Below are 13172 nucleotides of genomic sequence, written 5' to 3'. Positions count from 1 at the left end.
GAGAGAGGAGAGCGGGCATTAATGGAGATTAGCACTGCTGGAACATACAGCCACGGGGTTAGACAAATAGACACACACACACACACACACACACACACACAGTCTTACTTAAGTCACTTTTGGGGTATTTACATAGACTTACATTCATTTCCTGGAGACTTACCCTAACCCTAACCATAACCACTGACCAAAAAATCAGCTTTTTACCAATTGGGGACATGGCTTTTGTCCCCAATTGCACAAGCCGTCCCCAATCAACTGGTCTTAAGTCTGGTGTGTGTCCCTGAAAGTGACTTAAGTCATACCCACACATACACACACACACACACACACACACAAACGCACACTCATACCTATGCACATACACTTAGCACAGTTGTAAGGTTGTCCATATGTTGACAGCAGCAACACTAACCACACTAGGGTAATTCCCATTTTGACTATTTTAGCAGATATCTAGATGTTTAGAACAGAATAGGACTGCGTTGGTGTAGAGTAGACGAACTTAACCAGACATTTTCAGTTTCATTTGGCTGGTGCAGTGTCACCGAACCTCGAGTCCAAGTCGAACCCAAGTCCAAGTCAGGAAGGTCATGACCGAGTCGAGCCTCAAGTCTCAGTAATCAGTTTGAGGTCAAGTAATCCATGCTAGAACAGTCATTTCCTCAATTGTCCTTTTACATATTTTACCGATACCGATTTCACAGATATGCTCAAAAAATTGTGCTATAAGGTACATTTTCATAGCCTCTGTCAACATGTAGGCCTATATTGTTAATCAACGAGATGATCAGCTACAAATTTAGGATGACGCTGAAAACATGTGTAGCCGATATCTAAGGTGATCAAGTCCTAAATTCAAGTCCCGGTCAAGGATTCTAGACCGGGATCTACATGAGCCCGGTCCTCTCCTCCATCCTACTCTTCCTCTCCTTCCTCTCCTCTCCACCCAAGAAGATTTGTCGTCTCCTCTTTCTTTCCTCTCCTTTTCCTCCTCCTGCTCTACACCACTAGATACCCGTCCTCCCCTCTTCCTCCTCTCCACCCTGGAACTCCTCACCGTCCCAGCGTACCTCGCCTCCTTCCTCCTCTTCCCACCCTGGCATACCTCCTCTTCCTCCATCCTTTAATAAACCTATTGTATTCCAGTCCTACCTCCGATCCAACTCGTCCCTTCCAAAACATGAGATCCCCCCCCCACCCCACCCCACCCCCACATTCCCCAACCGCCTGGCTTCCAAGGTCCATTGAAATAGCCCAGACTCCTCATTTCCAGCTATTTTTAGCATCACAATAAAGCTTAAAAAAAAGGGAAAAAAAAGGAGAAAAAACTCTTCCCAATGTTTCCAGCCATTTCATATTAAATGTGCTTTTGGGGAGGGGGAACTGTTCCGCCAGCAAAGTCCTGCCAAAGCAAACGCAGTCCAAGGGAAACAATAGCATGAAAACAGCATTTTTTTTTTTTCATGAGCTGCCTTCTGAATGAGGCTGAAATCAGTATTTTTTTTTTTTTTTTTTTTTTAAAGAGGTCTGTGACATTTGAAATAAAGAGAGGTTTTGTTAGTTTGCAGGGGAAAGTAATGTCTTCCAGAAATCCTGCAGGGCCTGGAAACAGATGCCTGGAGGGAGCGGGGAGATGGACCGGGCTCGTCTGGAAAGAGCTCAGTCAGGAGTTGGAAATGGCAAAGACAAACGCTGCTTCCTTACGCCGAGTCAGCGCCGCGACCAGCTGGTGTTCTGCACGGTTACAGAAGACTGTCAGGGAAGTTGCATTTCAGTGTCACGTACTGTCACGGAGCCATCCCGGGCTCCAGCGGGTGTCAGTGATGTTACATGTCACTGCTGTCGACGATCAATTAACTAGCTGTACCCGACACCCAATTTAAAATCACTTCTAATCCCTTCTTTTATGTTAATCGCTCCTTATACTTGTATGTCCATTTTATTGTTCGTTTTGTGCTTCTCTTTCTATTACTTGTTTTTTACTTATTTAGAGATTTATTACTGTCTCTTTTGGGGATAACTTGTACTGTCTGGGTATTCATGTGGTTCGGCACACACTTTTATGTGAAGTTCCATCTGTTTTTAGTTGAATCCCTGTTTGTTTTCTAGTTGTATCTGTATTATATTACCTTTTATTCCTATTTCTGTATTTATTGTTTTTTTATTCAACTTTATTTTTTTTATTTAATTGTGGTACTTATGCATCACTGTCTCTTTGTGTTTTACTGTATGTAAAGCACTTTGTAAACGTTGATACTTTGTTAAACATTTGATACGCAATATGGGGTTCAGGATTCAATACGACCACGATATGATGTAAGTTTATGATCTAAGTTTCATTGATTTATTCTGTCTTTAATTGCAACCCAAAACGAACACAGCGTCTCTGGAAAAACCATCTGTCAGTGTGATTATCCTGTTAAAATAAAGGTTTTGAATGGAAAGAAACTGACACATACAAGGAAAACAACATGAATCTTGTGTGTGTGTGTGTGTGTGTGTGTGTGTGTGTGTGTGTGTGTGTGTGTGTGTGTACCTGTGGGGGAGCTGTATGACACTGTTATGTCTCCGGTCAGGTCAGCGGGGGGGTAGTGGCCGTTAAGGAAAGCCGAAAACGCCACGACTGTAGAGGAACCGACACCTGGGGAGAGGACAGAGATATGTTAACGTTAACACACACACACACACACACACACACACACACACACACACACACACACACACACATTTGAAGAGTCAGCATTTTCAAGGTGTGGACAGGACAGGATACAGTGTACCCAACACTAACCAGACCCGCCAAACACACACACACACACACACACACACACACACACACAGCTATGCTAACCTAAAATATCTCCAGGCAACGTGAGGACAGGGGATTAACAACATTAAGCAGAACTTTAACTTACAACTGCACACACACACACACACACACACACACACACACACACACACACACACACACACACACACACACACACACACACACAGAGAGACACACAGTGAAATTATATGTAGCATGAGAGAGGGGTGATGACTTGTAGCTTCCCTTCAAATACCCCTAAACCAACAGAGAGAGAGAGAGGGAGAGAGAGAGACAGGGAGAGAGAGAGAGAGAGAGAGAGAGAGACAGAGAAAGAGAGAGAGAGAGAGACAGAGAGAGAGAGAGAGAGAGAGAGAGAGAGAGCAAACAAGCTGGAGAAAAAGCAGGGATCAAATACAGACGGAGAGGAAAGGATATATTACAGCTAATGGCTTCAAGCAGTCTCTCTCTCTCTCACACACACACACACACACACACACACACACACACACAGGGCGGTGTGGTGGTGTAATGGGGCGTGATGTTCCTGAGCTCGGCCTGTTACAGGTGACTGAACCCCAACTATGTGTGTGTGTGTGTGTGTGTGTGTGTGTGTGTGTCCGTATGTGTCCTAATGGAAAAGGTGTGTGTGTTGGATGAATGAATGTGAGGATACTGTGTGTATGTTTGAGCGTATGTGTGTGTTTGTGAGTGTGTATTATGTCCGTGTGTGTGTGTGAGTGTGTGTGTATACAGTGTGTGTGTGTGTGTGTGTGTGTCTCAGTTTATTCATCCCACCAGTCTATCTGTCTGTTGCATTCAAATTAAATGTTCCCACCAGTAGTAGAGAACCTCGCTGACCTCTTCCTACACACACACACACCTACACACACACCTACACACACACACACACACACACACACACACACACACACAGCCCAGGGCGAGACAAGGCCTCTTGAGTTGAGGATAGGCAGAGCAGGAGGAGGGAAGATGGATGAGAGGAGATGAAAGGAGAGACGACGACACCTCCTCTCCGACGGACGGAGAGAAGAAGATAAACGACAAGAGACAGAGAGAGAAAGAGAGAGAGAGAGAGAGAGAGAGAGAGAGAGAGACTTTCTCCACACTCTGTCGGACGCCCTGACAGCGTGACCTCCTCTCTTCTTCTCCTCTCCCTCCTCCTGTCTCTCTCTCCTTCATGTCTTCCTCCACCTCCTCCTGTCTTTACATTCTGTCTCCCTCACTCCTTCTCTCTTTCTCTCCCTTCCCCCCCTTCTCTCCGTTCTCCCTCTCCCTCCTTTCTGTTACTCCTCTCCCTCCCACTGTCTCCTTTCTTTCCCTTCTCTCTCTATCATCCATCCTTGCTTCCCTGCCCTCTTTTCCCCCTCTCTTCTCTCTACTCTTCTCCTTGTATCATGCCATCTCTCTCCACCTCCCCTCCTCCCTCTCTCCTTTCTTTCCTTCCCTCTTTTCTCTCCCATCTCTCTCCTTCCTCTCACCCTTTGTCTCTCCCCTTTTCTCTCCTTCTCCCCTCCCTCCTTTCCTACACTCATTTCTCTCTCTCCACTTTCTCTCTTCCTCTCCTTCTTTCACTCCCACTGTTCTCTATATCTCTTGATCTCTCCTCTCGCCTTCCTTTCTATCTTTCATTCTCGCTCCCTCTCCCTCCTTTCTGTCCCTCCCTTGACCCCTCTTCATCTCCGCCACCCTCCTTTTTTCATTCTTTCCCTCTCTCTAGCTTTCCTTCTACCTAATCTCTCTCTCCCTTCCTCTATTTGCTCTCTTCTTCTCTCCTCTCTCCCTTTTTCTCTAAATCTCTCTCCTTTCTCTCCCCCCCTCTCCCTTCCCATTCTTTTCTCTCTCCCTCCTTTCTGTCCTCTCCTCCATCTTCCTCTTTTCATTCTCTCCCTCTCCCTCCATCTTTCCTTCTCCCTGATCTCGCTCCCTTTCCGCTATCCGCTCTCTTCTTCCCTCCTTTCTCTCTCCATCTTTCTCAACATCTCCACCCCCCCTCCCTCTCTTCCTCCCTTTCTTTTCTCTCTCCCTCGCTCCCTGTCACCCTGTCTGTCAGCAGCAGGCTTTTAACCTGGGAGCCCTGGAGGTCAAACTGGTCAGACTGGTTTAAGTGCTTTAAGTGTTCCCAGAACCATTAAGACCAACAAACAACACAAAATGAGACGCACAGTAATCCCTCCTTCTCTCTCTCGCTCTCTCTCTCTCTCTCTCCCTCCCTCTCTCTCTCTCTCTCTAACCTGTGAGCTCCAGGTAACGGGCCGGTCTTCATGCCCTGCAGGTCAGACTGGTTTCAGTCTCTCCAGGTCCATTAACACCATTGCTAAGACTAACAACTTCTCCTCCCTCCTCTATCTCTCTATCCTCTCTCCGCCTCCTTTTCTCCTCTCTCTCTCTTTCCCCCTTTTCTCGCTCTCTACCTCCTATTCTCCCCCTCTCCATCTCCTTCTCTCCTCTGCTCCCACTTCTTCTCCCTCGTTTTCTCCTCCACTCCCCTTTTTCCTCGCTCTCGACCTCCTTTTCTTCCACTCCATCCTTTTTCTCCTCTCTCTCCCTCTATCTAATTCCTTCTCTCCCTCCTTTTCTCCCTCTCTACCTCCTTTTCTCTCCCTCTCGTCTCCTTTTCTACCTCCTCATCTCCCTCTACTTCCTTCTCTCCATTTCCTACCTTTCTTTCTCTCCTCTCCCTTCCTACTGTGTCTTGCTCCCTCTTAATTCAATTCAATTCCAACTTAGTTTTTCCTCAGATTGCCAAAGCAGATAATATAACAACAGCAAATATGAAAAATACTTATAAAGATGACAAAACACTGCTAATAAAAGGAAAAAAATTGAAAAAAACAGGTACATGAGCAATTGAATAATGAATTAAGAAAAGAAGAGGGAATTTCATGAACGCTGGGAAATGTGAATTTAATTTGGTTGGTTCTCTCTCTCTCTCTCTCTCTCTCTCTCTCTCTCAGGTTAAAGTGGTTGACAGCTCAGGTTAAACCGACTACTGACTGTTTGGAAGAGGTCAGAGGTCAAGAGGGGTGGAGATGGGGATCTATACTGCACAAGGAGATGGGAGCGGTCGAAGTGTGTAGTGTGTGTGTGTGTGTGTGTGTGTGTGTGTGTGTGTGTGTATGTGTTCATCTCTTTGGTATGTGCAAATAATATAAAAAGAAAAACAAAGCAAAACATCTCAAGAGAAAAGAAAAAAATCTATTAAATAAATTTGTCCCGAGACATTCCTGGTCTACTACTGCTTTACCTGTGTGTGTGTGTGTGTGTGTGTGTGTGTGTGTGTCTTGACACGTCCAGAGGCAAACAGGGGAATCTGAGGTGACCATCAGCAGGGTGTTAAACAGTGACCTTTGACCCCTGCAGGTCAGGGTCAGGTCAGCTCTCTGTAGGGTCTGGACAGCTAGCCTGATCTGTCCATAGAGTTAACAGCAGATCTACAGTGAAAGTCCCTCACATGGCTTGGTATGGGGGGGAAATAATCGACAGGGTTTTCCATTTTAAAACTTTAAAACAAACCAGAATTTTTCCAGGCCTTCATTTCTTCACAGGATTTAAAGATTCTGGTTGGTGTTAAATATGATGCTGATCTTGGCTGAACAATATGACTGTCATCTAGACCACAGACTAGTTCAGCAGATATAAAGGACGCTGAAAAATGTTGAAAAACTGTATATGTACACCAATTATATTAATTTATTGTGCATGTATATCAATTTACTGGACATTTGTACAAATATAATGTACATCTGTACCATTTTACTGCACATATATACCAAATTACTTTGCATGTACACCAATTTATTGTACATTTAAACCAATTTACTGCACATGTGAATCAATTAACTGAACATGTACACCAATTTACTGCACGTCAATCACGTTACTGCACATGTACACTAATTTACTGCACATTAACACATTTACTGCACATGTACACCAATTTACTGCACACGTGAACCCATGGCAAGTGAATCAATTCACTGCACATGTGAACCAATTTAGTGCATGTGTAGACAAAATGTTGTTTTTACGGAAGTGTGAAAGATTTGGTCTGGACTGTCATTATCTGGGTGAAGGCCTGCTGGTCCGTCTGTAAAGTTTCAGACTTCTACGCATCAAACTGGTGAACTGGAAACTGTGGTTTGTGAGTTAATCGTCTATGGAAATGGCATTTTTTTAGCCAGTGAACGTATTAGTCTGTGTGTGTGAGTGCGTGTGTGTGTGTGTGTGTGTGTGTGTGTGTGAGTGTGTGTGGTGTATTTGTGTGTGCAGTACAGTATGTTCTACTATAGGGCTTCTCAAAAAATTCATATCACAGACCCCAAAATAAACCAAAATTAGGGCCACAGAAAAAGCATTTGAAAAGATTTAGTCGCAGGCATCCCCATATGGAATGACTTTTGTTCTTAGTTCTGATTCACTATTAAATTGTAGAACTGTCTACAGTGTACATGTGGAGATAATATGGTGAATGTGACACCTACGATTAGAATAGATTCTCCTTCACTTTCTCTAATGGGGATAATTTCTAGTGAATTAAATTCTAGTGAAATTAAACTGATCCTGGTTTTGCTGGGGACCCTGGAGCCTCCTCACGGACCCCTGGAGGTCCCCGGACCGCACTGTGGGAACCACTGGTCCACATGACACCAAACTGGCAAACTGGAAACTGTGGTTTCAGAGATAGTCATCTATGAAAATGACACTGTGTGCTTGAAAAGTGTGTGTGTGTGTGTGTGTGTGTGTGTGTGTGTGTGTGTAGTGTGTGTGTGTAGTGTGGTAGACTAAAGGAGAGAGAGAGAGAGAGAGAGAGAAAATGAAGAAGAAAGAAAGAGAAAGAGGGCGATAAAAAAGAAGGAATCATCAAGATAAAGAGAGAGGCGGGGAAAGAGTAAAAAAGAAAGAGGATGAGAGACAGAGAAAGATAGAGATGGAGAGAGAAAGAGAAAGATGGGGGGAGATTGAGGAGAGAGTGTGACAAAAAGAGACAAAGAGATGAGAGAAGGAAAGAAAAAGAGAGATGCGATAAGAGAGAGTGATAGAATGAGAAAAAGCCAGAGAGATGGGGAGAGATAGAAATGAAAAAGAGAGAGGGTTAGAAAACAGAAAGAGAGAAAGGAGAGGAAGAGAGGTAAAAGAAAGAGAAAGAGGGCGGATGATAGAAAGAGAGAGAGAGAAAGAGGAAGAGAGAGAGGGAGGGAGAGGCAGCAAGAGAAAGAAAGAAAGGCGGGCAGAGAGAGAGAGAGGGAAAGAGAGAGAGAGAGAGAGAGAGAGAGAGAGAGAGAACAAAGGAGGCAGTGTGTGGTGAACAGGGGATTGAGTCGCCATCTGAGACGAATAAAGACTGGAATAACAATAAAAGTCAGAAGGCGCTACCTCCCCTCCTCTTCCTCCCTCCTCCTCATCCTCCTTTTCCTCCCCCCCGCCAACACTGGACAACACGCTCACACACACACACACACACACACACACACACACACACACACACACACACACACACACACAGCAACACATTTATTGTTCTTTGTTTTCGGTAAAGCACTTTGTGACGAATCCGTTCAAAGCGCTTTGGAAATAAACTTGACTTGACATACGCACTTATACTGTACATATGTATACATACACACACACACACACACACACACACACATATACACACACACATACTGTATAAACACACACACACACAGCCAAACATTCACACACAGACAAGTGTGGACACACACTCAGCCAGGGAATCAAAGACACATGGGGCAGCAGTAAAGCCAAACTCACACACACACACACCAATCATACATACACATACACACTTCAACACACACACACACACACACACACACACACACACACACACACACACAGCAGTTACAGTGGAAGGCCAGGCTACAACGTTCCCAGGGCAAAGACTGGTATGAGAGAGTGTGTGAATGTACATTTATGTATACTTTTATGTGTGTGTACATCTGTGTGTGTGTGTGTGTGTGTGTGTGTGTGTGTGTGTGTGTAAAGATATATGTATCAGTGTATTGCTATGAAGGAAGGAGGAATGGAGTGGATGAGAGAGTACAGATGTAGAGACAGCGAGGGAGAGAGAGAGAGAGAGAGAGAGAGAGAGAGAGAGGGAGCCAAAGACAGTTAAGTGTGAGAGATGAAGCGATAGAGAGATGACGAGAAACAGAGACAGAAGAGGAGAGGATGATGGAGAGAGAGAGAGAGAGAGAGAGAGAGAGAGAGAGAGGTGGACAACTTGATGTATGTGGTGTGTGTGTATGTATGAGTGAGTAAGTGTGTGTGTGTTTTAGTGTGTTTTTAAAGGTGGCATGTATAACCTAGTGTCAGCGGTCCAAACTGATTGTTTATTTGCCAACATGCATTGTGAATATATTATTTCATAGTTTAATGAAATTTCCCCCAAAAGCAATCAAATGCCCCTAAAAATCAGATCAAGGGGGCAAAAAAAGAGAGGAAAAAATATATATTTATATTGGCCTGGTCCCCACCTGAGAAGGCTGTCATAAATCAAATCAAACTGATGTAAGTCATATGAGGATAGGGACTTAAAAAAAACAAAAACAAAAAAAACGTTACAACAATATACTCTTGCCAAAATTAATTGTGATAACTTTTGTATAATTATCATAAACAAATGAGTCCATGGTAGAGATGATTGTTCACCTCCATCTCACACCAGTGGTATTGTTAGTCTTTATCAAAATTAAGACCACATTTCCCATAAACCCTGCTGCTTCCTGTCAAAAAAAAAGGATGCTGCTACTCTTGCTTCTTCTTTGGGAGCTTTTTTTTTTTTTTTCCTACATAAAATCCTACATCAAAACTAAACACTAAGGCAGAAGAGGAAAGGAAACAAAACAGATGCTAGGGGATTTATATATATAGTATATGTTTTCACAGCTTTCTTGTTCTTTGGTGTTTGAATTAGTGGTATGTGCTGCATGCATTCTCTAACAAACTTTGCATTCTCTAAAAAAAAGAAATTTACAGGAGATTTATGGAAATACTGGCATTTATGTAGCTAACTGTGCTCATCTTCATTAAAGGTTTTCTCTTTGTCTTTACTGAAGAGCTTGGAAGTGATTTCTCCATCTTCCTTTCCCTCCTTCCACCATCTGCTGCCAGAAACTCTTTCAGCTTTAGCTCCGTTAGCTCTGGAAGAACAGAACCTCTTCCTGTTTTGTGCCGTAAAGCGATCCAGCAGATTTCCCTCCAGATCCACCAGGTGGAGAAACTATGGAGGATGCAGAGTAGAGGCTGATGGAGGCTGACAGGCTGACCACTGATGGACTCATTTGCTTACAGTAATTACACTAATGTCTAAGTAGGGATTTATTGACGTTACACTGCTATATGTAGCATCTTTAAAAAGATATAAACCCCATAAATGAATGATTTTCTGAAAGTATAATCGTTTTGTTTTATTATTTATCCAACACTGCATGTCAGTGCGGGTATTCCCCTGTACAGCAGAGCCACTTCCCGGAGATCCACGTTGCCGTTTTCTGGACTAAATCACATCCCAGTAAACACTCTGTCTGTGGGACTGGGATCCAGCTCCTCCGAGCCAAGTCTAAACGTCCATTAAAAGTCACACAGCCTCCATTAAAACATTTTTTTTTTTTTTCGCTTTTTTTTTTTTCCAGGGCTAAACGGATGTGAAACGCTCCGTTCGGGGCCAAATCTGACTGCTAAGGGTCAGCCGTGGTGGTCCTGAAACCTCAGAGCTGTGCCAGGCTGTTCTGGGCCAAAACACGCCAGAGAGGGGTCACACAGGGGGGAGAGGGGGGAGGGAGGGGAGGGAGGGAGGGAGAGAGAGAGAGAGAGAGAGAGAGAGAGAGAGAGAGAGAGAGAGAGAGAGAGAGAGAGAGAGAGAGAGAGAGAGAGAGAAAGAAAGAAAGAAAGAAAGAAAGAAAGAACAAAAGAAAGAAAGAAATAAAAGAAAGAAAGAGGGTACAGGAAAGAGAGAGCACTAGTTGATGTATGTGTGTGTGTGTGTGTGTGTGTGTGTGTGTGTGTGTGTATTAGAATGAGACAAAAAGAGAAAGAGTGAGCATTCATCAGTCTAAGTGCCTGTCTGTGTGTGTGTGTGTGTGTGTGTGTGTGTGTGTGTGTGTGTGTGTGTGAGTTTGCATGAGTGTGTGTGAGAGAAAAATAGTATTTTGTGTGTGTGAGTGTGTGTGTGTGTGTGTGTGTGTGTGTGTGTGTGTGTGTTCTGTGGCTCTCATGTTTCCCAGTAGAGAGCTGTTGATTGACTGGTGCAGGCCAGCGCCAGATTTCTGTATGGAGGAAGACAAAGAGCGTGGCATAAACACACACACACACACACACACACGCTGCAGCTTCACTCTGAGTGTGTGTGCGCCCATATTTATACTTTTGTGTGACATATGTGTGTGTCTGTTTATGCGTATGTGTCCATGGATATGTATGTATGAGTATTTATGTGGATGTGGTGGTGTGCGTCTGTGTTTAACTCTCTCTATGCGAGTGTGTGTGTGTGTGTGTGTGTGTGTGTGTGTGTGGCTTCTGAATTTGACCCGTTTGACCGCTACCTAAACTCCGGTAAACAAAGCGTCTATTTAGCGGTGTGAGTGTGACGGTGCAGTGAGTCACCGCTCTGATCTTCCATATAAACAGTGAAATGTTCGGAGACAGAGCCAAGAAGAAGAAACTCCACGCTCCAGTCCTCCAGAACACTCACCCAGGCTAATGAAACCACAAGCTAGCTAGGTTTGTGTTCTCTGTTGCCAAGCGCTCACTGCTGTGGTGTTTCTGCACTGCACTTCCCACAGATCACCTGTCAATCAAACAGCGTGGGCGGAGCTTGGATTTTCTGTTGCTGCAGTTTTGAGTTTCTCTCTTCTTTGTCTATTCAGCCGCGGCGGCTATCGCTGCTCACGCTAACTACCCAGTTCTTCTTCTTCTGTTGATTCCAGAAGAGACACCGGCTGTTTAGAACAGACACTGGAAAAGCTTTCATCAGCTTGATATGAGCTGAATCACTAATGTGTTCTATCATTCATAGAGAAGAGCAAAACGGACACTGATTTAGATGAAAATGTTGCGGAATATTACTTTAAAGGACAGAGCTCTGACTGGTTAGCAGTAACTGTAAGATAAGATATGAAACATCATGAAACTTTAATGATCCCTGTGAGCAAACTGGGTCGTTGCAGCAGCAAATAATAACAGGAAACAGCAAAGAAAAATAGATTAAGAATGGAAGAAGAGAATATAAATAAGGATAAAGCAAATGAGGGTTGTATAGACATACGCAACCCACAACTCCAACACTACACCATGTTAGGATGTACGCATGAAAAGAATGGGGAAAAGGTGTGGATTAAAGCGTTGGGGTGTGGAGAAATAACAGCAGTGGAATTTACAAAGAAAGATAATATGAAATGTATGCAGTAAAATAGGTGGAAACATTCTAAATACAGAGAAAACAGATATGAGGATTTACAGCAAATATACGTGAGGTGCAAAACGTGCATCGTCCCACATATGTGCAGATAGGAATGCACTGTGGCAAACCGTATTAAACGTCCTACCTACTCGCACCATGAATCATGGGAAAGTCTCGGGGAAGGGAGTGTTCGCTCTGATTCAAGGCTCAAAATAAATGGATGGCGTTCCAACTGGGCTCTTGCTTCAGAACGCTGCTCACATCTTGAAATCATAAATTCACGATCCATACTGGTTGTTCTCAAAAAATTACCAGCTACTTCTCTGTGATGTACGATGGCTTCAGCAAATGTTGGGAGCAGTTTTGGAGAGAGAAAAAAAAACATTTTTCTGGTGCTAATCCAGGTTTTTCACATGCATACGTGGCTTCACAAGACCCAGGATCTGTCGGTTGTGTGTGTCGTGCCAATAACATCTACACTACTCTACTGTAACCCTATAGCATTTCATTTGATCTAACTCCTCATGTTATTAAATAATCTCTGGTGGGCTGCATACCCCAAGTAGTAGATTTGATACTATTTTTGTTTGTACTGGATGGTAAATAGTAAAATTACAAACAACCAACAGTAAGGAGGTCAGGAGTCAGAGCCCATTGCCTTGATACTATTCCTGTAGTGACAGAATAACCATGTGAGAGAGATGCATTAGCAAAAAGCATAATATAAGCAGTTTTGGGATGTAAAAAGTGGGAACATAGCATGTACGTCCCATAGAATGGGGTACAAACTTGCTTATAGTGTTGATCAGATGAGGAACGCTGCACAGGCGCTCACTGGAAATATGGGGAATCCATATGTTGAGGAAAAAACAAGAAAATATGCAAGGCACTCTCCTCTGTATAAAGTTAAAAAGCCTT

General features: G+C 43.7%; 2 protein-coding genes across 2 annotated transcripts in view; both read right to left on the bottom strand.

Moving 5' to 3' along the window:
• The window catches only part of bmper (BMP binding endothelial regulator), a 217309-nt gene that overhangs the window by 161093 nt on the left and 43044 nt on the right, over window positions 1-13172 (bottom strand). The gene's annotated exons all lie outside the window — the stretch shown is intronic.
• Window positions 1-13172, bottom strand: part of bbs9 (Bardet-Biedl syndrome 9) — a 188792-nt gene that overhangs the window by 137996 nt on the left and 37624 nt on the right. Inside the window, exon 13 of the mRNA XM_078287020.1 lies at window positions 2540-2644. Coding sequence (XP_078143146.1) covers window positions 2540-2644 — 105 coding nt within the window. The remainder of the gene's footprint in view (window positions 1-2539; window positions 2645-13172) is intronic.

Source organism: Centroberyx gerrardi, chromosome 12 (assembly GCF_048128805.1).
Source record: "Centroberyx gerrardi isolate f3 chromosome 12, fCenGer3.hap1.cur.20231027, whole genome shotgun sequence".
In the NCBI taxonomy this organism is placed as follows: Eukaryota; Metazoa; Chordata; class Actinopteri; order Beryciformes; family Berycidae; genus Centroberyx; species Centroberyx gerrardi.
This window is presented reverse-complemented; position numbering and strand designations above follow the sequence as displayed.